We start from the raw sequence: 26297 nt of genomic DNA on the forward strand, positions 1-26297 counted from the left end.
GTCTGGAAGATTTACATAACATGTCTCCTCTTAGGGTTCAGTCTTGAAGGAGGGAGAAAGCCTCATCTTTCCACTCCCACCCCTGGCTATGTCTGCACTGTTCTGCTACATGGGAAATAAGACGATGCGGGTAGCAAATGGCCTGATGCACCAGAATGTCTCCCCTCAGTTGAGATACCTTAAATGCTCTGAGGGGTATCAGTCTGCAGTCTCTCAGATCCTGTCTGGAAGGTCCAGCTAGCTAAGCTGAGTGAGAATTTCACCAGCCTTAGACACCGAGGAGAGCATACTAGAAATGGTATCATAGAACACTCTGCAAGGCTACCTTGGTACCAGGTCACAGCCAGACTTTCTAACGCAGCAGGCTCGGAAGGTTTAACGAGATATTTCATAGGCTGTGTGAGGTCGACTTCATAGAGAGAAGTCATGGACTGGTGAGGTTGACATGGAAGTTTCCCTAGTATCAAGGATATTGGCAGAGAGACAGCGACAAAGAGAGGTACACAGGCGACTGATAGATAGATGGTAGGCGATACACAGACAGACAGAATGAACCTTGTCCACTGAATTACGAGCCCTGAGGAAACTGAACAGAAGTCCATTTCCCTCCAGAGGTTACTTCAGACTCCACCTTCTCAGTGTCCCTTTAAACTGTCTGAGTTCTGAGGAGGAGATGCGAGTTCCCACTAGTGGCTTTCCTGTCTTTGGCTAAAGGGAACTTTCTAGGAACATTCAGTGTGGTGTTATGAAGTCAATGAACACCACCCACCTCATATAAGGAACAATACCCATGCTTCTAAGGAAGCAAACCCAGACTGGATATCGCAAATAGCGAAAGAAGCCCCGCGAGCCAGACAAAAGAAACAGATCACTTACGAAGCAAAAGAAGTCAGACTAACCTTGAGCCTCTCCTTCACTGATATTAAAAAAACCAAAGACAATGGAATTTTTCACAAAACAAAACTGGAGAAGCAGGCATGCCATTCATTCAACAATATTTTTATACCTCAAAACACCAGGCATTGTATACATGTTGAGATTTATATATAAAGGATATTATCAGATCTCAATGGATTAGAAACGCAGACCCTTTATAATCTTCTGGAAATGAAATTGCTCTAACAGAAGGAGGTTAACAGCAAGATGAGTCTTGTGAAAGAGCCCCACAATGGAAATGTCACTCAAGGAAGGACAGCATCGAGGCGCTCTGTGAGATCCTGGCTGATAGGACACACGCCACATAAAACGCTGGGAGAAAAGACGCACATGGCCAGACCTAAAATACCACAGGTTAGGAAGTCTAGGGGAAGTTGTGATAATGCACAGGCATTTTGCTTTATTATTCTTTGACATGGAAGGGACTGAGCAGATATGATTTCACTTCTGAGACAGAGAGGAAACGGACTAAATAATGTCTTTTTATAGTATTGAAACATGATGGAAACCACTAAAAACAAAAGCAAATAAAATGCAGTACATGGGGCAAGACTTAGAAAGTGGGAAAGAGGTGTTTAGGGTCGAGGGTCCTACCTGAGATGCACCAGGCATTGGAGCAGAGAGGGAGAAACGGCACAGTTAAAAGTCTGGTTGCACATCAGCCCTGGGCACTTTAGAAGAGACAGACCCAGAATGGGAGGAGGCTCCCCAAGCTGGAGACAGAGCAGGATGGTAGCACACAGAGCAACATCATTAGTAGCACTTTTTAAACTATGCGTTTCAGCTGTAGGACACACATTTCTTCTCATACTTAACATCTGTGAAATTGAGATGATTTTAATATTTATTAAATGTTTACATTTAACGTGGTGATGTCCTGCTTGTTATTTTCCCCTAAAATCATGTATGTTTTAAATTTATTGGCTGCATTGGTGTCTATGGTTACGATATTGAAGAACATGGTCTATATTGTTTATTAATTCTTAGTAGGAAATTGCCTCAAGGCAGAGACTTTTTTTTTTGTCTCTTTTAGTCTTGTGAAAGCCCCTACACCTTACCTGGGATGTTATGAACATCTCATAAGCAAACAAAAACAATTTATAGAAAAACTCGATTTTCATTTAATAATAAAATTCTTTTATTTTAACTAACTTTTAAAAATGTTAAGGTTACCCTTCACCCTGTCAACAAGTAGTAAATCTCTCAAAGAATTTGCAGAAGCCACTTTCTATGTCTATCCAAGAAAAAAGACCATACCAGAAAATAACTCTTTGAACATTGAAATAATGATTATATACCCCCCAGTCACAGGAGAAACAAAGTCTTTCCATTTTCTCATCAACAAAATATATAATCAAGTTACTAATAGTTACCATAAGACACCCTGAAAGAGAATATATCAAAACTAAGTCCAAATTCATTATCTTATGTTATATCAGCTAAATGAAACAAATAATTACCTAATATTTCTTACCTTATATTACTCATTACCTTGTACTACTATAGTTAAATGAAACAAATAATTAAAAAAGTAAGCAACATTGCATAGATTTTTTTAAGGAAAGAAAATAACAGTTGATAAAAATGAGATAAATGTACTAGAAGATAGAAAATACAATTACACCGAAGCCTTAAAATACACAAAAGTTAGAAAAATCTCAAACAAATAGAAAATAGGAAAAAACTGCTACACTTAAAAATTAGGTAAGGAAAAAAATCTTTTTCAGAGATTTTTGTTTACAGGAAAAGTTGAAAATGGTGTCAGAGAGTTATCCACAGGAAGCATCAGTACAGATGTTTTTTATGAGCGATTTTCAATCTCTACATAGAGGTAATAACTACACCACAGAAACTGCTACAATGCACACAATCAGATGCAGAGCCAGCTAGGTCGTTTTACCACAGCTAAGGACCCCTTCTGTGTGAACGTACTAGTGTCGGAAGGAGACTAGCAAACTAGCCACCGATTTCAGACACAAGAGATGCAGACTCCTAAACGAAATGCCAACAACCCATGCGCAGTCTGTCCAGAAAGATTAAACCCCGCAGGTGTGAATGGTTAGGACCCCCATTCATATGAGTTCCCACACCAGATGAGGGAAAATCACTAGCTCATCTTTAGAGAAATCTGAGTGCCATTGGAAGACTGGGTAGGTGAGACTGATTTGTTTGGACATCTGAAGTGTCAGAAGCCGAGAGCCCGGTGAAGAAGTTGGAGAGACGTTCAAACGGCATTTGCGGACAAAGGCCAACTCTCCTTCCACATGAAGAATGTGTAGAAGTTAAGACCCAGTATTGTAGGAAAACACAAAATTCACACACAGAAGAAAATTAATGCCTAAAGAATTTATAAATGCTCAATCTTGTTAGGCATTGGGGTGCACACCTTTAAACCTAGCACTCGGGGAAGCAGAAACAGGTGGATCTCTGGTAGTTTCAAGTCAGCCTGGTCTCCTACATGGCTAGATATTTTAATTAATAAATGAAAACAAACAAAAAAGCGCTTTTTTTCTAGAAAAGAGGAAAACATAAGGAAAAATGAAAATATTAGGTTCTAACAGAGCTGCAATAAGGCATATTAAGAATAATCCACAAATAGCAGTAATAAATCTGTGAGCATGGGCATATAAATATACCAGATTTCCTAGGGTCAATTTGAGTAACTGTAGCAAATTTTAAAAGATAAATAATATATTAATTATGTAAATATCGATTTATAAACATGTTATTATATTACATATAAGAAACTATGGAAACAATTTAAATGTCTAATAATGGGAAAATATTTAATGGATATTGAATATCTTTTCTAGAAGACACTGTGTTCAATATTAAATTTGTATTTAGCAGTGTAGAAATTGATCACAATGTAGTGGAAAGTGAGAAGTCTGAGTCACAGCAAAGTCAGAAGAATTCTAAGGTAATTAATTATTATATATGGTATTTTTTTGAATTTTTTCAAGACGGGGTTTCTCTGTAGTTTTTGGTGCCTGTCCTGGAACTAGCTCTTGTAGACCAGGCTGGCCTCGAACTCACAGAGATCCGCCTGCCTCTGCCTCCCGAGTGCTGGGATTAAAGGCGTGCGCCACCACCGCCTGGCATGATATTTTGTTTAGATTTGCATTGGTGGGAAAGGAAATGCTTAAAACAGAGTCTCCATCTCCTGTGTGATCAGGCAATGGATACTTCATTTTAAGATCTTCAGCATTACCTAAACCTTTTTTCTGTTTCCTGTGTTTATCTATGTGTGTGTATGTGATGTGCATGTTTTGCATGTGTGTGGGTGAATATGCATGTGGACACTCAAGGCTGATGAGAGAATCACCATCCACTGCTCTTCCACCTCATTTATTGAGGCAGACTTTCTCAACCACACCCAGAGCTCTCTTACATGCGCTCAGTGAACTGCCTGCCTTTGCATCCCAGGATGGGAGGGTCAGTGTCACTATGTGTTTTACTTGGGTTTCTGGTCCTCGTGCTTGGGTAGGCGCTTTAACTGCTGAGTTATGGCCCCACTCCTAATCACCTAACTTTTAAGAGTAAGCATGGATTACTAATATAATAAATTAAATAAAGAATAGTAATTTTCAGAAAAGGAAAAAGGCTAAATGTGTGTCAAGTGTCTCATTGCTTCCGGCTACACTTTGCCCTCTTCAGTTGTTGACTTCAAAACTACATGAGACTATTGGCTTAAACTGAACTTATTTAAAACATGTGTATGTATCTGTCTTTTTATACCTTCTGCAGATTGATATATAGGCACACCCGAGACAAACAATTTCTGCCATACATTATGTATTTCAAATAGGATTTATTCAGTCTTAATTCATAAAAATTCTCCGAATCCCTAGTATGAAGCAAATACCATGCGAGTCCTTTTAAGATGAAATGATTAACAACCACGCAGGTAACTTAGCGTCTAGACTACAGGTTTCAGCGTTCTAAACTCATAATTCACAAAAGACATAATTTACATCATGATCAGGCTCTATATCTCTCCCTTTCTCTATGTCTGTCTAGCCACTCCCATGTGTATATATGTGTGCACCTGCATTTGGTCAGAAACAATGCCCACATACCTATATTTACTACAGTATATACACTCTTTGATATATTCTTTCTTTATCAAATAGTCTAGAAATGGCAGCAGTATACAACCAACTAATCGCATAATCATTTAAGAATCCGTGAGACTCAGTTTGAAAGGAGAGTCTCTAGGCTGACTCAGGCCCACAACTGGGCCTGCTGTGGCACACAAATCCTCAGATCTCTAGAGTGAGGGCTGGACCTCAAGTCATGCCTCCTTATTAGGCATATGCTAAGAGCTACTCTATGTTTGTTTGTGAATTACAGAGGGCGATTGCTAGACGCAGCGGCCTGCTTTGCTGCAGAATGCCCTCAGTGCAGACACAATGAAAAGCCGAGTGCACAGAGAAAATTTCACAGGGATAAAAGCAAATCCATCTTATTAATTCCCGGTCAGTCTCCCTTCCCCTATGCATTCACTTACCAATTTCTTCCTGTATAACAACTCCTAAATATCTCATTATATGAAATAATGTTTCCTGTCTGCCCTTCTCAATGACTTGGACTCCTTTTTCACTTCTGAGTCTTTGGAGTCAAGTAAGTTTCTGGTGCAAAGTTGCCATTGAATGGGAACCCAAGGAATGAATGAATGAATGAATGAATGAGTAACTAAGCAACCATATGCTTTGAAATTTCTTCTCAAGCCCTAGGTCCAAAATGACAAATAAAAGTAAAAATGAGGTTATTATTTTCCTTTAATGATGCTAGGACATTAATAGGTTTTCTTCTTACTTTGGAAATAAGATCATTAAGAAAGACCTTGTGATTCCAAGCGAGAAGGCATTCATAGTTTTGGTAAATCAAATGTCTGCGTCTAGGGGAAAACTGGAGGCTCGAGAACAAGGTGTCCAGTTTTTCCTGTTTGTCAGTCCCCCCTTCACCACTGTGGATTTAGGGACTGTCATTTTGTAACTTTACATCTACGTCTAGAAAAGAGAAAGTTTTCCTCTTTTTGAATTTGGGAAATGTTAACAGCAGTCCAAGCCCACACCTAAACCACAAACTCCTGGTCTCAACAGCATCCCCCCAGTCGCCAACGCACGCACTGTTTTCAGAGGTTTTCTGTGCCGTCATTCACATTAATTGTGAGACCATGACTTCCTGGGCTGGAATGTGAGTCTCCGATTTCCTCCTAAACACAAGCAGGTATAGAACACTTATGTCTACAGGCTGCCTGACCATTTCAATCTGGAAACTACTATAAAGGGAATTTTTTAGAAAACAGGAAGCTGGGTCTGCACTGAAGAGATGGAGGGGAAAGATGTATTTGATAGCTCTAAGAAACTAAATGAGATTTGCTATTCAGAAACAATCTGGGACTCTGGCAATTAGTGATGATGGGAGAGCAAGACTGAAAAACGGAGATGTCTCCACATGGTTTGGGGGTATCCATTAGTACAGGGTGAGCCAGAAGGTTCATTAGAGAAAAGACATTAGATCATGAAGGGGAATGTCTTTCTCATGCAACATTTCCTACCGTTTCTCTGAGGGGGAAGTTTCAAAGCATTAATATGTTTATGCACATATACCTCTCTCTCTCTCTCTCTCTCTCTCTCTCTCTCTCTCTCTCTCTCTCACACACACACACACACACACACACACATACACAGAGAGAGAGAGAGAGCAATTTCCTACTGTTTCTGGACGCTGCAATTGTTGGGTCCAATGTACATTTTCATAAACATTCAAACATATACATTACTAAGTATTCACCGGGCACATAACCAACAAAGGATTGAAGAGTTGCAGGAAGCATGTCTTCCGCATGTGCTGCTCTGGTTTTGCCGCTGCCTCAGTTATAGAGGCACGTGTGGCATTAGGCTGAGTGAGAGCCGACAGAGACCAGGAAAATCATCTGAGGAGAGATCCACTGCCTTTACCCACGTCTAGCCTTGGAAGTAGGGAAGGAAACCGTTCCTCAGTGCCTTGTGGAAACAACATCGTAACCTGTCTTTAAGGACCATTTACTAGAATGAATGTGAATCAGCCTAGCAAAAAGTCAGTGGGACCAACTTTTGTATATCTTCATAAGCACAATTAACATTGTGATTTCAAGGCTCACAATGAAACAGTGATGGCCGAGTGGTGTGGGACAATGGTTTGTATTCTGTCAATTATATTTTAAATAAATGCTGACTGGCCAGTAGCCAGGCAGGAAGTATAGGCAGGACAACCAGACAGGAAGTAGCAGCCTGTCAATGAGAACAGGAGAATTCCGGGAAGAAGGAAGCCCATTCCTCTTCAGTCCTGACCCAGCTACAGAGGAAGCAAAATGTGACTGCCTTGCTGAATAAGTTACTGAGCCACATGGCTAACACAGAGAAGAATAATGGGCTAAAATAAGTTGTAAGAGTTATTAAGAAGATTGAGCTAATGGGTCAATCAGTTTATAGCTAATGTAGAACTCTGTGTGATTTCTTTGGGAACCAGGCAGGCCGAGAGGCCTGGGAGAGATGTAGGGTCACAGACTCTGGTATGCATTACAGTTCTGTTCAAAAGAGCCCACGGAGAAAGGCAATGGCAGTGCTGTGGTAGTGATGGCCATCATTTTAGGGTTTCCTTTGAAACCCAAAAGGAGAGAGTTCTATAAATTTTCCTTTCCCCCACCATAACATCAGAATAGTTCCTATTAAATAAGAACCAAATGTTGTAAAACTTCAGAATGGTTATGACGCACGCCAACATTTTCTTAAAAGAAAGAACAAGATGGCCACCATTGTGATCCAAGTGGTTTATAGTTAGGAAGCTGAGCTGGGAGATGCCATGGGCGGCAAATTCTGAACTGTTGTCAACTTGAAGGGCCACAAATACCAGCTAGATGGATTTTCATATCTTTTACTCCAAACATCATCTTCTCTTTTTAATTTACTGCCCAAAGTTTATTTTAGACCCTTTAAGCCCTGTTAAAACAAAACCATCCCCCTGATTTTAAACAGCTTCGAGAACTGTTTGGGCAATCTGGAATTCATAGGAGTTTCTGCTATGGTTCCTCCTATATTACATAAAATGGTCATTTCTCCCATTGCAGTAGAAGAAAAGAATGTTATTATTGAGAAGTTGGAATTTTGGGTTTTAAGTATGATCCAACACAAGCGGTTGTGGTTTGGGGAAACTTAACTTCTTCTAAACTCGGCATCCTGAACTGGAATTAATTGCTCATTAGAGGCAGAAAGGGTTCTTTTTTCACTTGAATGGAAGTGTAGCATACAGGGCCTTTTTCTTCTTTACATATTATGGAAAAATAATGTGGTTTTGAACTTTCATTTTTCTGCTTTCCTTTGTGGCTATTTAGATTTGGGCTAGAGCCAGAGATGGCTAACTTATTTGATTACAACATAAAAAGAATGATTTCATTTAGACTTTTAAAGGGAACTGAGAAAACAATACTTGGGCTTTGGTTGGGTCCTATTGGACTCGATGAATTAAGAGTGAAAAAGAGTCACTCGGCAGAGGCAGCGGAGCAGACTGACAGTGTTAAATATGAATACTTGAAATGGGAAACATGAACTCCCTCTCCCCGCCCTCTCCACTCACATTAAGAATATTTAGAGAGATGCCAGGGTTTGGGGTTCCCCTTTTCTCCTTTTTGCTCTGGGAGGTAGCACACACTGGAGAGCCAGCTTTGTTAATCATTGTGTGGTGATGGTGCAGTTCTAGGAGTTTGGTTTTCTCATTAGACGACGATAGGGTCGAGGATGTCTATGTCATGTCACAGCATCTTCGTGTTACATAAGACTGGGCTGAGGAGGCACTGAATGAATGATGTCAACGTTATCAACAGCCTGCTGTTGTCTACTTCACTAAGCAAATCATTTGCATGTCCTGTCTTTGAACTGCACCTTCACCCTTAGCTCAGCCGGCAGTTGGCATTTCTTTGCTCTGGGGTTTTTGCAAAGCCGAAAGCGGAAGCCAGTAGACGTCAACTTTCTGCAGGTCTTTGTTTTTTCCCTGAGCTCATTAAAGAGATTAGGGGCGCCCCAAGGTCAAAGATGAAAGGAGTGTGAAAAGAAAGAAAAGTGAATGTGTGGGAGAGAGGGAACTAGATGTCGACTTTTGGAGCAATGGGATTTGTCAAAGAAGTGCCTGCTAGCCAAGCTGGGAGTCAGCTCCTGAAGTCGCCATGGGCCTCTCCATGGCAGCACAGTGAGCGGGGCTGGGAGGCTTCCCACGATGCAGTGTGTGCTGTACAATGGCCCAGAGTGAGCAGAGGTTAAGGAGAACAGGTACGTTGTCTGGCCGTGGAATGAATGGTTTCTAAGCACCTTGGCATGTAAACTGTTGGAAACACGACAGACACCATTGCTTTCCATGCAATCACATACTTGTTACTGTACTTATATGAAACCGTTCCATTAGAGGATGATTAATGGCGACAGAGAGGTAGAAAATGACCCACATTTTCCCAGTTAGTAATTGGTACAACCCTGATGCACACTTCGGGCGATCACTTGTAATCCTGATCTAACAAAATATAATAACATGCTCTGCTGCCTGCTACATTTCAAGTAAACATTGCTCAAGCTGTCTTCACCATTTCTGCATTAGAAAGGCAGTGGACAGAGAGGTTTAGGGTATCCAGGGCAGATGGTTGGCCAGGGCTGATGAGTCATGGCCTGTGTTACAACAACTGGTGCCATGGGCCCCAGAAGGCAGATTTAGAAACAAAAGCCTGCCTTTGGAGGATGGGAGTTCACTCAAAGTTTACTAAAGAAATCAGTTTTATTTTCGGAATCAGATTACTGATCACAGGAAGTCAGTCAGATGGCCCTGCATAAGAAGAGAAGTGCTGGAGAAAGCCCAGGCTGGCAGAGGCACCTACCAGGTGATCTGGTACTGCAGTGGTGGGGGTAGCAGTCAGTCTCCTGAGCCCGCCTCCTATACTTTCTCTACAAACTTGATAGGTCAGAACCGACTTCTGGGAGCAAACACTGAGAAAATGGTAACTTCCGGGGGTCAGGGGTGGGGCAGAGGTAAACTTCAGAGCACCGCTGTACTCTGGGAGAAAGGGGCTTCTGTGGAGAGCCATGACTGGGGAGTCAGGGACAATAAATGGTCAGAGATTTATGGGAGGCGACCTGGAGAACATGGCAAACATGTATGTGTCCAGGAAGGAGAAAAGGAAATGCCCTTCTCTCTCTCTAGTTCTGGGGCTCCTTGCCACTGTTCCAGCCAACGACACTACGATCAGCCCAACGTTACTGGGTTTTAGTGGGAATTTTGACTCTGCTTTGGGAACCCTACAACCAATCTTTTTTTTCCCCTATGGGAAGATCCATTCCTAGTTCTAAATTGACAACTTATAAATGGGTCTCTGCAACCCAGTTTCTTCATGTGTCGGGGATTGCCTGTAAACATGTTGCCCCCCAGAGGATCGATGCGGTGGTTTGAACACTAGAGATTCACTCCCTTGCTATATCTCCCAGCTTCCCCCATACAGCGTGTGTGGTGTGTGTTCCTGTGAAGGCAGCCTTGACACATAAACGGCGCTAAAGCCACCACCACCAACCACAAAAATCCTCCATTGCTTTATCTCTTTTCTTCTACTTGTCATCTCTTCCTGAAACCCAGCTGAGCAAACTCCAGCCCTTAAACCGGCATCTCATGCTTTGCCAGCCTCCAGTTCAATCAGGCTTCAGTTCACCTAACCCATGGCCACGGTAGGTTTCCTTCTCTCTCTCTCTTTTTTTTTTTTCTCCTGCTTTGACATCATCATTTCCATTTTTTGGTTCAGCCGTTTTGGGCTGTGAGGGAAGTCATGATCTGTGGATGGAGTCAGCATTGGGAACGCATGGAGTCCCAGAGAGCTAATCCGCCAAGCAGCGGCTGAATACCACACGGAAAGAGCTCGAATCTTGACTGTCCCATAAAGACCCTCAGGTCAGAGCCTTGGTCCCTAGAGTGATGCTATGGGGAGCTGTAGAACCTTTCGAGGTGGAGCCTTTGGTTTTTGTGGGTGGGCCTCCGTAATGTACTGTGCTAGCCCAAGCCTTGATTCTTCTCTTTGGTTTCCTGGCCATGTGATAAGCAAAGTTGCTGCCCTGCTCACTATCTACCATGATGTTGTGGCTTACCCAGGCCTGAAATGACGGGCTGGACTGATTGTGACGGTAACTGTGATTCAGTACTGGGAGCCCAGTGACCCTTTTAGTTTCGAAAGTTTGTTATCTTGGGTACTTTGTTATGGTGACAGAAAGCTGATGCAGTAGCCAAACTCTAGATATCTCTGCAATGTACTGTTAATGGCTCTAATTTTTTACTTCACACTATGACTTCCATATTTTAGTAAAAGAATAATACTTCTCAAAAATAAATGTTATTGTCTTTGTTAGGGTTTCTATTGCTGTGATGAAACACCACGACCAAAGGCAACTTGGGGAGAAAAGGATGTACTTCATCTTATACTTCCCTGTCACAGCCACTGAGGGGAGTCAGGGCAGAACTCAAGGCAGGAACCAGGAGGTATGTATAGTCACATTTCACTTGTATTTTAATAAACAAAGACTGCCTGAAGATCTGAGAGTAAAACAGTCCCACTGGTCGGCCTGACCGACCAGGTTATGGTAGCACACACCTTTAATCCCAGTAGTCACTCTGGTTGCCATAGAAACTGGGTGGTGCATGCCTTTAATCCCAGTGGTGCACACCTTTAATCCCAGCCCTAGAGAGGAATATAAGATGGGGCGAGACAGCTCTTAGACACAGTCTCTTTCTGAAATTCTGGGAGGCAGGATCTCCATTTCAGACTGAGGTCAAGGTAAAAGCCAGTGGCTGACTGTTTTGCTTTTCGGATCTTCAGCTTGAACCCCAATTTCTGATTTCAAGTTTTTATTAATCGTGCTTCATTTAATTGTGCTTCAGTTTTGGATCCCTTCCATCTTGACTAAAGGTCAGGGAGTTCAGATCCATTCTTGCTCCCCAAGGATGAACAAGGTGTTTGACCGTGGGTGCGGCTAGTGGATGCCTTACTCTTTAAAGGCCAGTCCACCATATGTTTTGACTTAGGGCATAGTCACCCGGTGTTTTGAGATGTAAGCAGGTGATTACATTTGCTTGCTCTTTGTATCGTGGAAGCCCTTCCCTTTTGAGTGGGGCACAGAAGGACTTTAATAAACTCAGACTTTCTACAATATCCATTGGAAGTTCTCTCACTCTACTTTCTACCTCTTCTCTATTTCTTTTTTCAATCCACACTTCTGCTCTCAGGAATTTACGGCCTGCCGACAGAGGCAGGAACTGAAGCAGAGACCACAGTGAAGCCCTGTTTGCGGGACCAACAGCCAAAGGAGGGGGACACATAGTGAGCTGGGCCCTCAACACTAATCATAATCAAGAAAACTCCCCACAGAATTTCTAACAAGCCAGGCTGATAGGGACATTTTCTTAATTAAAGTTCTTTCTTCCAAAATGACTCTAGCTCTTGTTAAGATGACACAGAAGTAGGCAGTGCAGTTATAAAAGTATACGGGCAACCCTGTCTAAAGAAAGCAAGCATCCTTAGTAATTTCAGAGAATCCTATTGCTTTTATAACTTTTACATTTAAAGTTAACCAAAATGTTACTTTCTACAGGTAATTATAAAGCCAGAAGTCTGGTAGGTTCTGATGAATAAGTCAGAAAAAAAGAGACAAATGATGATTTTTTTCTGAGTTTTTTGATCAGAAGACAAAAGAAAATATCTTTTTTGTAGCAAAAAATGACAATGGATTTGGGATTGTTAATGGTACCCATTCTTTCTAATAATAATCAGGAAAATACATAAACACATGAGATCCTTAAAAATATGAGACGATAATGTTTACATAATTTAGATAAAAAACTCTGTGATTGTAGCCAACATCCCTCCTATTAATGGCATGTCAATTTCTCTCGGGTACTTTTTACCCAAACTTACTTATGGACTATGGATGGGCTTGGGTCCACTCTTTCGTTCTGCCTTATAACCTTGTTCTTGTTTAGTTCCAATGATTCTGACTATGAGAACTGACCAAGTTTTTTAGGTCATTGGAAACTAGCATTTCATGTTAGGCTAAGTTATGTCAACTACTATTCTCCCTCACCACACACACACATGTTCTCTTTTCCCATCCAAGAGTCTATAAACTCTTGTATAAGTAAACATTCTTCTAGTTTAGCCAAGAATCTCAAAAGGAGAAGAGAGGAATAATAACACACACACTCATGAAGAAGGCAATAATAAAGGTATGGACAGTCGCAGAAAACCTGAGAGTCATCCCATTTTTGAAATTACAGGATATTCATGCTGCTATTAAATAAGCAGAAAATCTTTATCTGCTAATAAAAAAGGCAGTCTGTTGCCAGAGAACAGTGACAGTCTTAACAAGTTTTACAGAAAATAAAAATACCAGCAGATAGCAGGTATCATGTTTTCTTTTGGCAAATGTTAACACTTCACAGCAAGCATGCCTTGCTTACTTAATTGGGCCTATAAAAACCCACCAGGCCATTTCTCTGGGAGCCATTGAAATTCTCTAGACCAATTCTTTATAGCTTTTCAGAACCTGGGTGGAAAACAGCCACAAAGGCGGCTGATAGATAGGGCTCTCCAGCTCGGGCCCATATCGACAAACTGTACAGTCTCTGTGTGTTCACATGCTTAAAGCAGGTGACGTGAAGAAATCCAGCAAGTTATCATAACTATTATTATTTTCATTGGTAGAAAAAAAAATGAATCACTGACATGAGAATAATAATAATAATAATAATAATAATAATAATAATAATGATAATAAATGTGTTGGCTGAAGCAAGCCCCAAATTGCCTAAATAGCATCCACAGCACCTTGTCTGCGAATGACTGCAGATCCAACACATTGGGTTACCCTCTCTGACTCCATATAGGAGCTGGTTACAGCATTTGCCATGTATGCTCTTGTCCTATGGAGTGTGGGGTTAGATACATATATTCCTTAGCCAGATTGTGAGTCTCTCTAAATTGGACATAATGCTATATTCTTACAACCAATGGTTGGCCTCCACTGAGGCTGAGCAAATGGATATTTTTTGAAATTGAGATTGAGAAAATGAATATTTATTAAAATCGAACAGAATATGGAGAAAATGGAAAAGAAATGAAAAGGAAAAAAAAAAAACTGTGAGAAGATGCCTTAGGCTCAAGCCACTGAGTGTGCATAGTATCAAAGAAGAAAAGTCAGTTCCATTGAGAAAAATACTTTAAAACATTCATTTCATAATCTCTTCAGCAAACATTTTCATCATTTTGGGTTTAAAGACTTTTGTGAGTAAACTTGCTCTCTGGGCTATTTTTAATCAAGTTTGAGAGTACAGCTGGACCTCTGCAGCTATTAGTCAATCACAAACTGAAATCATGTTTGTTTTTATGCATATGGACAGCTGTAGCAGTAGCTCTGTTAGTAAATTACTCACCTTGCTAGGATGAGAACCCAGATTCTATTTCTAGAACCTTGATTAAGAAATTCCAAGCATGGTGGAACATGCTCATAATCACAGTGCTGGGAGGTGGAGACTGCCAAAATCTTTAGAGTTCGTTGGTTAGCCATCGTAGCCTAAGTGATCCAAGGCCAGTGAGGGGCCTTAGCCCCAAAACAAAACAAAAAAGGTGGACAGAACCTGAAGAAAGGCACATGAGGTTCATGTCTGAACGCCATACATAGGACATAAGCGTACAGGATATTTGCTAACACTGTATGAAAGACACCTTCTGATTGGTTTAATAAGGAGCTAAATGGCCAATAGCTAGGCAAGAGAGGAAAGGCAGGACTTCTGGGCAGAGATAGGAACTCTGGGAAGAAGATAGAACTCTGAGAGGCAGAGATTTTACCAGCAAGACACAGAGGAAGTTGGACATACAGTATGGAGAAGAGGTGACCTAAGTGGCAGAATGTAGAATATAAGTGGGTGAATTTAAGTTATAAGAGCTAGTTGGGAACAAGCCTACGCTAAGGCCAAGATTTCATAACTAGTAATGAGTCTCCGTGTCATTATCTGGGAGCTGGTAGTTCAAAGAGAAAGAACGATTAAAGTGGCTGCTCCGTGTGTGGCATGTATAGCAAAACATGGCCTGAGAAAGCTGAGAAAAGATCTGGACCCTGAGCCAGACAAGCCCAGTGCTTGAGGCATACAGAGGTGCAGCTCCTTTAATTGGCTCTGCTGTTGGGCCGAGCATTGAAACAGTTGCTGTGCTAGTTGGCACTAGGCAGAAATGCCTGCTGCAGCATTGGTACACCAACTACTTCCCAGAGCTGAGGCAGACAGGCGCTGTGGACTGGTGGCCCTGTAGACACGAGGCATGGTTGGCTCATACACAAAGGTAAACAGCAGATGCAGCTCAGAACCAGTGGGGTAGTCTGCTGGATGGCCCAGGTGGAGGTAGTGGGGGACAAGCCAGGCACAAGTCCCATGTGCTAAGGGGAAGCCACACAGCAGGTGACTGTTTAAGGTTTGACTCATGTGGACAGAGAAGGCTGCAGGCATGTAGAAAGCCTGGTCCAGACTGAAAAAACTTTGGACAGGAACAGTGTGCTTGCAAATGTGCTTAGGAGCTAAACGAAAAGAAAACGGGTATAGACCATCATAGAAAAATTAGTTAAAAAATAAAATCTTTAAAGAAAGAGTAAATTAATATAAAAAGAATAGATCATGTAAGGATGGGAAATACACAGGGCATCTGATCCTAATTAGTGATTTATTATATATAGCTTTGATACTTAAATACTAATGAGCAAAAAACAATATGTGCTGAGAGATACTGGATTATGGAAACCACTGAATTAAACCAGCCTATATATTTTACGGATGCTGTAACTTCAGAAAGGAAGTCGGAAAATGTGTTGTATTGGGGGGAAAGGTTATGCCATTGTGTCTACAGAAGCAAAAAGCTATGGATTCCTTCGAAATTAAAAAGGTCAGGTTTGTCTGTAGACATGAAGGAAAAAAAAAAAACAAAAACTATAGGACAGGAGATGTATAGTCTGATCCCCCAACATGAAAACAGCTCTGAGGCCGGATGAGACATGATAAATCTTGTTGGCAACGGAGTCCTCATGACTTATTATTACATGTCATTCATTCATATAGCATGGTTGGAGATTTATACTACAGATGGGTTATGCAGTCCCATAGGGCTTATAAAGTTGACAGATGCCTTTAACCTGCTCAAATATAGAACATAAAATCATCTTGAGCTGACTTGTGCACACCGCACATTCCATACTTGTGCTAATGCAGATATCTATGTTACCTTTAAACGTTTGTGTGTTTCAGATAAAGAAAGGACCAGGCACCAGTGAAGACAAGTAGCCCAGGTCATCTCAGAATGACAGTTGCAGTGTGCTCAAAAATCTGCATTTAGCACAGCTTTAAAGCTGCTACCCGATGTGGTCCAGCTTCACAGACCATTCCAGCCAGGTCTTCAGATAAGCTCTGCACTCTCCCATCACAGAGAGAATGAACAACAAATGATAGAGATAGCTCCCCCAGGGCTTGACCACAATCCCAATATTCTCAGGATCCCCTAAAGACGCCGTCGATCTCACACAGCAGGCAGTAATTTTAGGAACATGATGCCCACATTCCCAAGAGGTTGGGTGTGTGATCTTTGGTCACTCAGTGGGTTTGTATATTTGTCATTGTTTAGGGGGTTAGTAGCAAGTTGTTATTAGTCAGATAGGAAACTAATCAAAGGAGGTTGGATTCAAGGATCTCTTTCTGGAAGGAAAAATGGGGGGATATAGGGATGATAAGATAAAATGGTAGATTATTGAATCTACTGAAAAGCAACTATTAGTCTTAAATGTTTACATTGGTATGGGTTTTGTATATTGATACAGATTTAAGGTTATTTTTGTTACACTGTATATATATTTCTACTCTTATTTAAGGTATTGTACCCATAAAGCTCACTTAAAAATGTAATATAAAGTTCTAGTTCTTAAAAGCAATTATTACAAACTATTTAGGATAATTAAAAAATGCAGGTTAAGAGTTAGTCATCTATAACAATCAGACTTGTAGTTATGTTAGGTATATTTTCAAAGCCAAACAGAGATATATTTTAGATAGATAGGTGGTCTTTAAACACTTCAGAGTTCTACAGAATTTAAGATTTTTAATAACATACAGCTTTTCATGATAGTGAGATATATCTGCTCCTGGCAGCACCAGTTTACTTCAGAGAAGATGATGGGCACTTAAGAACCACTATACAGAGTTTGTGTAAAAAACTGCTCTTGCCTTGACTGTTGACAATATGCTGTCCAAACTGGATGTAAAGTTTATAAAGGTTGAGAGTTAAGTTGTTTATCTAAGAAACTATTTTAGGTCTAAAAAGATATTTTTAGGTTGTTGATACAAGTTATGATACAAAGTGATTTAGGTACAATACTTTGGACTCGCCAGGATAGAACAGATAATAGAACACTTTCTCCAAAGCTGTCAAATAAAGATGGAGTAGACATGGTGAATGTAATTCTTTCCTGATAATTGTTCTTATTGTATACAGTTTTATTGTGTTAGGAGTTAAACCCATTCCTTTTTGTTTAGACAAAAGGGGGAAATATTGTAGGACATTTCACTGGGTCAAAGGCACCTTATGATTGATTTAATAAAGAGCTAAATGGCTAATACCTAGGCAGGAGAGGATAGAGGGGACTTCCGGTCAGAGAGAGCAACTCTGGGAAGAGTCTGAGAGGTGGAGATTTCGCCAGTGAGATGGAGAAAGCCGAATATACACTATGGAGAAGAGGTAACAAGCCACGCGGCAGAATTTAGAATAATATACTATAATGGGTTAATTTAAGTTATAAGAGCCAGTTGGGAACAAGCCTAAGCTAAGGCCAAGCTTTCATAATTAGTAAGAAGTCTCCATGTCATTATTTGGGAGCTAATGGTCAAAGAAAGTCTGACTACACACATGTGTATATACACTTGTACAAACACAAGCACACAGACACAATTCATATTACTCAATACATATGAAATTTCCTATCATTATTCTCTAAATTGCAGAGATTAAAACTATCTACCTAACATTGTCATTACATTAGATATCATCAATAGTCCATAAATGCTCCAAAGTATACAGGAGAAAGTCTAAAGGTTCTATACAAATCCTTAGCATTTTAATAAGGGTCTTGAACATATGCAGGTTTGTTATCTGCAGAGTGGTCCTGAGGATAGCAAGGGAGGATTAGTTATAGGATAATTTATCTTCCTAGTTTCCTGGGAGCACAGAATTTTCTGGAATAGGATGGTTGTGGGGAACTTTCTTTAGGCCTCTTGAACCAAATGTGGTATTTTACTGGGACATCTCAAAGTCTGTGAAATATTTTGATGATGATGATGATGATTTTATTAGCAAACAGGGATTGCTTAGAGATTTATGGAAATGGAAGGAACCAATGCTCAGTTTCTCTTATTGAGTCTGAATCTCAGATTCCTTGTTGACTACCTGGGGAATTATAAATTGCTAGGGGTAGCTCTCCTTCCTTGCCCTTTGATTTGAATTTAACATGAACTTCTGTGGTCTGAGAACCAGCCTACTCTAGACACTTCAGGCTCATGAAAGATGTTTTGCTGGGTCTGGATGAGAGGCAGAAATAAAATGTTAATTTTTCTAAACTTGCTCTCATAGGCCTCCCCTAGACAAAAGGTACCAGTGTTTCCCTTTGGCACAGGGGAAGGAGTAGAAAGGATGCTGAGATGCTAATCCCAAGTTTGGAGTATCTCAGGCGATCACAGAGATACTTTGTCTTTTATGACAGTGAAGTTCCCAGCATCCCTCTGGGATGCCTTAGACTCAAATTGTCTGGGAAAAGCAAAATCAGTCACATTTGGCAAAGCTCAATGCACCAGAGCATGGGAAACACAAATTAAAATAGATACTTCTTCAGTCACTAAACTGTTTGGTTACAAGTTTGCTTGGTATAAAGAGAATCATTAGAAAAGGCAGCTCCCAAGGGATCAGCCTCCAGTTCAGGTTTGGTGAGCTTCACAGGCCTGTTCAGTCTCTTTGAGGCTTAGCATCCTCATCCTCCTAGCTCAAAGTAAAGAAATCTTTAAACAAAGCCAAGATAACGAGGGCTAGCCATTCTGAAACCACTTTCTTATTCTGCTCATAGGAATTCATAAACACTTTTCAATTCGTCAGACAAGATGTTCTGTTCCTGGGATAGTGGCAATCACTTTACCACTGGCTTTTGTTTGTTAAGGGAGTCTGAGCTTTGTCTAACAAGTGCCCCTCATCTCCTGTCTAAGGTAGTAAATCAATAAGGATCAAGTTTGAGACAGGGTGAATTATTATTACATCTGTTATTTCATAGAAATCTTTCTTTTCTACTATGGCGAATCTAAGAGACACATTGCCCCACTGTGAATGTCATTCTATTTAATTCTAACATCTGTATAAAACATAAAGGTACTGATTTCGCTACATCGTCTGACATGCTTTTCCCTAAAGAGGCTGACATCTCTGGGTTTGGATCACCAATATACACAACATAGTTTTGTTAATATGAATTTATACATTTCTTTGGATTTTTTTTTGAGACTGAATCTCACGTATCTTAATCTTACCACAAAAATTAGGTTAGGCTTGAACTATTGATCCTCCTACTTTAGACTCCTCAGTGCTAGGATGACAGGTGTGTGCCATCTTGCCGGCTCCATTAGTGTTTTTAAACTCTATTGTATGAAACAGCACCTCCTGGCCTGAGGGGCCATTGTTCTGGAAAACAGTGGGAGGTGCTGGAATTTGACCACATGTTATTCACGAGCTCATATGATGCAGATGTGAAAACTAAAGGGCATTCGCTACATTCTCCAACCCGTGATCTTGTGAATGTGTGTGAAACCCAGAGCAGGAAACTCCCACTTAATATGCTTGTTGTCCGAGATGATAGACTAGAAGGTTCCAATCATCCAAGAGGAATCAAAGGATGGGTTCCAGCCAGGACATTACAATGGTCACACTTAGCTCTTTCCCAATAATAGTACCTAGAGCTAATACTTATAGCGACATGTATTGAGTGCCAGCCGCAAGTTACACACTGTAGGTGGAGAGTTCTTATCACCTTACTCTAAGCTCTGCCCCTGGGCATTTTTTGTGGGTGCTCATGAGTTCTGTGTATTTTATAGGTAGACCTCCAAGACAGGGAAAGTGCTACCCAGAAATCAGAGTCTGCCTTCAGTGCTGACAAGATTCTTTTCTGTTCCTTGGATGTTGAATGAATTAGCACCGTGAACCCTACAAAAACTCCCTGTATCTCAGGACATGCCATTCTGTTTGTTGTGTTTATTTGTTTTTTTTTTTTTTTTTTTTTTTTTTTTTTTTTGAGACGGGGTTTCTTTGTGTATCTCTGGCTGTCCTGGAACTTGTTTTGTAGACCAGGTTGGACTCCAACTCACTGACATCAGCCTGCCTCTGCCTCCCAAGTGCTGGAATTAAAGGTACACGACACCTCTGCACGGCCCTTACACCATGCTATTATACTGGTAAGATCTGGGGAACATGAATTGCTCAGATCTCATATACAAACAGTAGATATCTTTGACAACAACATTCTGAAATTTACTTCTAGGTCTAAGAGGAGGAGTGGGAGGATTAAAGCACACAAATGTTCCTTGTCTTCTTTAAAGTGGCTGACCTACTTGCCCCAGAAGGGTGAGGTACCCAACAGAAAGTAAGCAAGAGAGCAGACAAAATATACAAGTACAGTTCTGTGGTTTGACTTAAATAAACAACTTCTGTGGGAGAAGATGACTGTGGTCTGGGTAAAGTTCATATCTATAAAACTCAAGAAGCATGAATGCAACCTGATATGCACAGAAATTTCTTGACCTGACTTTGGAATTCTGCTCTGAATTATTTTGGTCGAGAGAAACTTCTGATTGGAATCAGACATGGGCTTACCCAGCGGAGGTCATGGTCACATGGCCCTGCTCGTCCCTCTTCATCTTCATATAAAGGAAACCCTTCTCTTCGAGCCTGATAGTACTCCTTCCGAAGTTTCTGGATGCGGTCACTGTTACCAGTCATGGGACGGCCACTGTAGCACATGAATAGATACAGTCACACGGTGGGTATCAGCCTCGGAGATCCCCTTTTCCTTTCCCTGTTAAAGGGTCTGATGTCCAAATTTGAAATGTGACAATGCAATTTAAACTAGGAAAATGGTAAAATCAATAATAGCAAAGAAAGGACATATCACACACACACACACACACACACACACACACACACACATTTAGCTCCAAGTACCAAGGCATCTGATTTGGGATTAATAAGTGCTTTTTGGGAATGAGAAGGTAAGATCATGTCCTGAGCTTCTAGAGCAATTAAAAAACTCACTGTGTTCTTCTTACAATCACATATGCAGTGTTTGGTTAAATTTCAATATGGGTATCTCATTCTTTCAAATGTCATTGCTTATTTGAGATCAAATCCCAGTGTTTGACCTGAAGGTTGGATGTGACAAATGATTGGCTGGCATGCACCAGCATTCCTTTCAGTGAAACTCAAGAACGTGTGTGTGTTAGGGGATGGGTGCCAGGATATAGGCCACTGTATGAGTAAGATAGACCACAGGAAAGAAAGAAAGTGAAAGATATGGCAATAAGGGAAAGATTTGGGTAGGGGAAGTAGACAGCTGCCCAGTGTTTCAGTGTGCTCCTTGTCTAAGGGTCATGTCTCTCTGTGTTACCCACTGATTCTGCTTAAGATTACAGCTTGCCCAGTGCCACCTTGGGCAACCAGTGGCACCTTTATAGGTTGGGTTAATTTGTTATGATTATTTTAACATAACCAGGATTATGCTTATGCTTATGCTTTATAATCGGCCCAGGGAGTCAAGACAAAACAGATATACAGGTCTTGACCTGCCATTGAACCTCACAGGTTCATTTAACGATTGAGTGTCCCACTGTGCCAGACCTCACATTAAGATCTGGAGATGTAAAGATGAGCGTTTCATATCCTTTCCTGGATGAATCTGCTGTGTAATAATCCTCATGTACACTGTAAAGATTTGTACACTCGAATTAGTATAATAAAACGCTGATTGGCCAGTAGCCAGGCAGGAAGTGTGGGCAGGGCAATCAAACTAACCATGATGGGAAGGAGAAGGGCGAAGTGGAAAATCACCAGCCGGACGCAGTGGGCCCAGGGGATGACTGTGCCATGCTAATAAATGAACCAGCACATGGCAAAGCATAAATAGAAATATGGGTCAATTTGAGTGTAAGAGTTACCTAGTAAAAAGCCTGAGCTATTGGCTGAGCATTTACAGTTTGTGTTAAGCTCTCGAGTCAATTATTTGGGAAGCAGATGCCAGAAACAAATGGGCGGGAGAGAAATGTCTGACTACACGAACCACAGTCTTGGAGGAATGAGTATGACACCGCTGGAAGAATCTGCACAGGGCTTGTGGGAACATGAATGCTTAAATTTTGACAGGGTGAGAGCAGGCCATGGGAGGTGATAGTGGAAGGCTCCATAGAGGAGGTGATACTCTAGTTGAAACTTATAGGAACAAAAACATTTTGCTTTGGGGATTCATTCACCAGTCAGCACATTTGGGCAAGTAGAGGTCCCAGTTACCTTTGTTCTACCCCCTTCACATCAGAAGATATGTGATCCCTTCCTCATGTTATTAGTAAGTATTGATGACCTGAGTCTTGGATAAGAATCAATTTGTAGTTTATGGCTATATGGGAGGGATGTGGGAAGAGGAACAAGGGACTATTGGATAAATATGTAGAGACCCCGATGTGAAGAACCTTGCATGTCATAAAGGACTTTAGGCATTACTGTTTAGTTTTACACTTAAACGAGACACCTTATAAAAAAAAAAGCTAACTCAAAACAAAGTATTTGAAAATTAAGCTAGGAAGTTATAAGAAATAAAGTTGTAAGTAAACATGTTTTCAGGACAAGGTCTTCTACTGGATGGGAAAGTAGTGGATAGCATGCCCACATGTTAGCTGTGTGGCTTCTCACCAGTAAGTATGCACTGGCCACTGGGCTTCACAGGTCCACTAGAGATGTCAATTGATCAACAATCAATGCTTTTGACTAAGAAAGGGCAAACCCTGAGGTTGGAGTGAAGGCTCCGTACTTAGGAGGAATTTGATTCTCAGCACATATGTTCACATGTTTACAGCCACCTATAATTCAAACTCCATGGAATCTGCCACCTTGGGTCTATGTGTGCACCTCTACTTACATGCACACACCCATGCAGACACACATGCACACACATAATTGAAAATAATGAGAATAAAACTTAAAAAAGAGTAAGTTAAGTGCCTACAAGGGGGGGGGGCAGAGGGGATGACACAGACCTTCCTTTTTCCTATGTATTGAAAAATTCTTAAAATAGTTCTATTTCTCCTTCCTTTTTGTTTTTAATTTAAAAAGATAACCCTCAATACAATAAGGGACTGCTAGGCTTTCCTGAAGCGCATGCAGTGAGAGCAGCATGCTCTATGCCGAGAGGTGCCTGGCTCCTTAGTAATACAAGAGGACTGCAGGGGCTGGATCCAATGCACAGGCTTCTGCTGGTTACAGAGATGCAAGAGCAGCATTCAAACTCACCAGATGAGTTCAATCAACGTGGTGCAAACATTGCATACATAATCTATTAGCTTACCCCAAAGAAACTGAAGCATTGAATTCAAGTAGAATGAAGTCATCAGTAATAAAGGAAAACAGAAAAAGGGAAGAAAGCGACTGGCAAGGTACTGTTTTTATAAAAGGACCAAACATCACAATATTCTTCCATTTGTGGTGGGAAAAAATCGAATTCAGACTATAAACTGTTCTTCCATATGCCTATAAATACGTAAATTTAAAAATATGGGTTTGATCAGCTTGCCATTCTCAAATAAGACAGTAAGGCAAGAATATAAAAGCAGTTGTTCAGCATTCAAAAAAAAAAAAAAAACAAAAGTCCCTCATGGCCGACAGGAGCATGACTATGGACCTGGAAGAGAAATCTGGCCCCAGTGAAAAACAAGAGGAAAGTCATGGAGTATCTCCATGCAAAATGTGCTGTGTCTTCTCCCAAGTGTGAATAGTCTTATTTCCCCGTTTCTAAAAAACCTCTTTCTGCCCTTTAGTAACAACAGTATAGTTTTCCAAGTGTTTTATATGTTAACGTTAGGAATCACACATTCTAATTCATTTTTAAGTGCCTCTCAGTAGATAATACATGCTTATCACTAAACTAATAAAATGTTATATATTATAGTGTCATAAGCATAGTAATCAATTGATTCTATTTTGTGTTAAAGTTATGCAAATTCAGCAATTTGATGCTAGAATTATAGATACTTTGTAGCAATGTTATCAACCAATATAATAATAACTTATACCATACATATATTAATGTAAACCTTTATTTCTGCTGTCTGGTCAGAGTGCGCACCACAAATAAATTACGCTCTTCTTTCTGAAGGACCCTAGAGAACTTTAGAATCCTTCTGAAGCTAGGACTTCAGAAAACTACCAAGCCATAGGGTAAACACTTGAATGGACTTTATTTATAATTCTAGTGTAATAGCTTTGGAAAATACTTCAAAGTCTGAAAATAATATTAAAAGATAATGTTTAATGTTCTGCTCATGAAGAAGAGAAGGCAATCAGGTATAGATGACTAAGAAAGTTGGTATGACTCCAAACATTCCTGTTGACTGGAGCGACTTGTGATTGAAATCATCTATCTTCTCTATATCGTAGAGACTTGGGCCTCTAGCAGACACAAAACGATGAGGGACTTAAGGGTAGCACACAGGATTTGACTCCCGAAGGTCCCTAGGTGCCACCAGGTCTATCATCTTGTTTTTATGGAACGTAGTAGCAGGAATTCAGGGAAACCTTCTACCTGACATATTCAGAAGTGACATCAAGTTCTGATGAAGCTCGAAGCTCTTAAAGGATTAAACATCTACACCACTACATGGAAGATTAGGCTCTCTGTATTTGTTGTTTATTGGGCAAATTAGAGTTTGGATCCTCTGTGTTTGTTTCTCCACCAAGGCAAGGATTATAATTGTGCATGACCACACCCAGTTGAACCTGGCCATTCTTACAAAAATAGCTGTGTCTATATGTAGGTGACTAGTAATGGTCTTAGAATATTGAATTAACTCAAGCTATATAGCAAGATATTTATGCTATTTAGGATTTTTTTTTGCCAATTACATAGCCTGTGTCTTTAAAGGCAGTATCTCTAAACAGGCCCTTCTTAGAACACCGCTGAGCTGGACAGAGCTTAATTTTGTAATGGGTTTCATTTTCTTTGCAGCTCTCGATAGTCATAAATAAAGACCATATGTGAAGCCCTTCACACCAGAGCACTACATACTTTCCTGGATTCTAAACTTACTCTTCCTTGCTCATAATTCCTTCCCCAGGAATACTTCTTAGAAATGGGTATCAGTCTGAGCACGGCGCAGTCTTCTCTCCTTGCTGCTGTGGTCTGCAGCATGTAATCTAGCTTTATGGAGCAGCTGGGATATCCCGGACACGGGATCTGTGCTCCTGTCCTCCTCAGTCAAATCTGTGAGGACAGTGTTGTTGTTGGCGTTTCCCAGACTCGCACACCAAGGCTCAGAGAAGAAGGAAATATGAGCATTGCGCGGCGGGCCAGGATTTGTGTGCCTGTAAAACCCTAGCTGTTTCTTCTCTGTCATGTTGCCTTGGGAGAAAGGCATTAAAACGCAGCAGGCATTGTGGAGCAACAGTTCACAGGCATTTCAACACAGAGGGGATTTAGTGCGGTGCATTTATAGGCATACCTTTTGATATTCTTTTATTTGCACAGATCTTTGCTATAAAAATAGAAATCGAAGTAGCTAAAGTAATAGGAATACAAGCAATGAAGTCTGTTTTCATTAAAGGAATGATGTTGGAGCGACTGCAGACTGACATTTCTGGGCAATTAATATTATATCACTAACAGGCTCATGTGGGAAACTGACATGAAACTGAACGGAGTGCAGAAGAAAATCAACAACTGACTAAGATCCCACATGAAAGACCAAGACCATGGATGAAGTCTAGGATGGAGAGGCAGCCAAATGCTGCAGGGAAAGTTCTGGCTGTGTGGAGCTTTATTTTGCTAACCATACTAGAAATTCCGCAAAATATTCTAAGAAAACCATCCAGCTGAAGGCAGGTTATCATGGGAATGATTACGAGGTTTCACTGGTAAAAAAAAAAAAAAAATCCTGCCCAATAAAAATGTGAGAGATTCTTATCTATGTATGGAGGATCTTAT

The 26297-nt window shown here is 40.7% G+C and overlaps 1 protein-coding gene across 1 annotated transcript in view; it reads right to left on the reverse strand.

Annotated features, from left to right (window-relative positions):
• Pard3b (par-3 family cell polarity regulator beta) overlaps positions 1-26297 on the reverse strand; it is a 992131-nt gene that overhangs the window by 91158 nt on the left and 874676 nt on the right. Inside the window, exon 21 of the mRNA XM_050154204.1 lies at positions 20930-21065. Within this exon, the coding sequence (XP_050010161.1) occupies positions 20930-21065 (136 nt within the window). The remainder of the gene's footprint in view (positions 1-20929; positions 21066-26297) is intronic.

Source organism: Alexandromys fortis, unplaced genomic scaffold, assembly GCF_014885135.2.
Source record: "Alexandromys fortis isolate MF-2015 unplaced genomic scaffold, M_Fortis_MF-2015_v1.1 scaffold_40, whole genome shotgun sequence".
Lineage (NCBI taxonomy): Eukaryota > Metazoa > Chordata > Mammalia > Rodentia > Cricetidae > Alexandromys > Alexandromys fortis.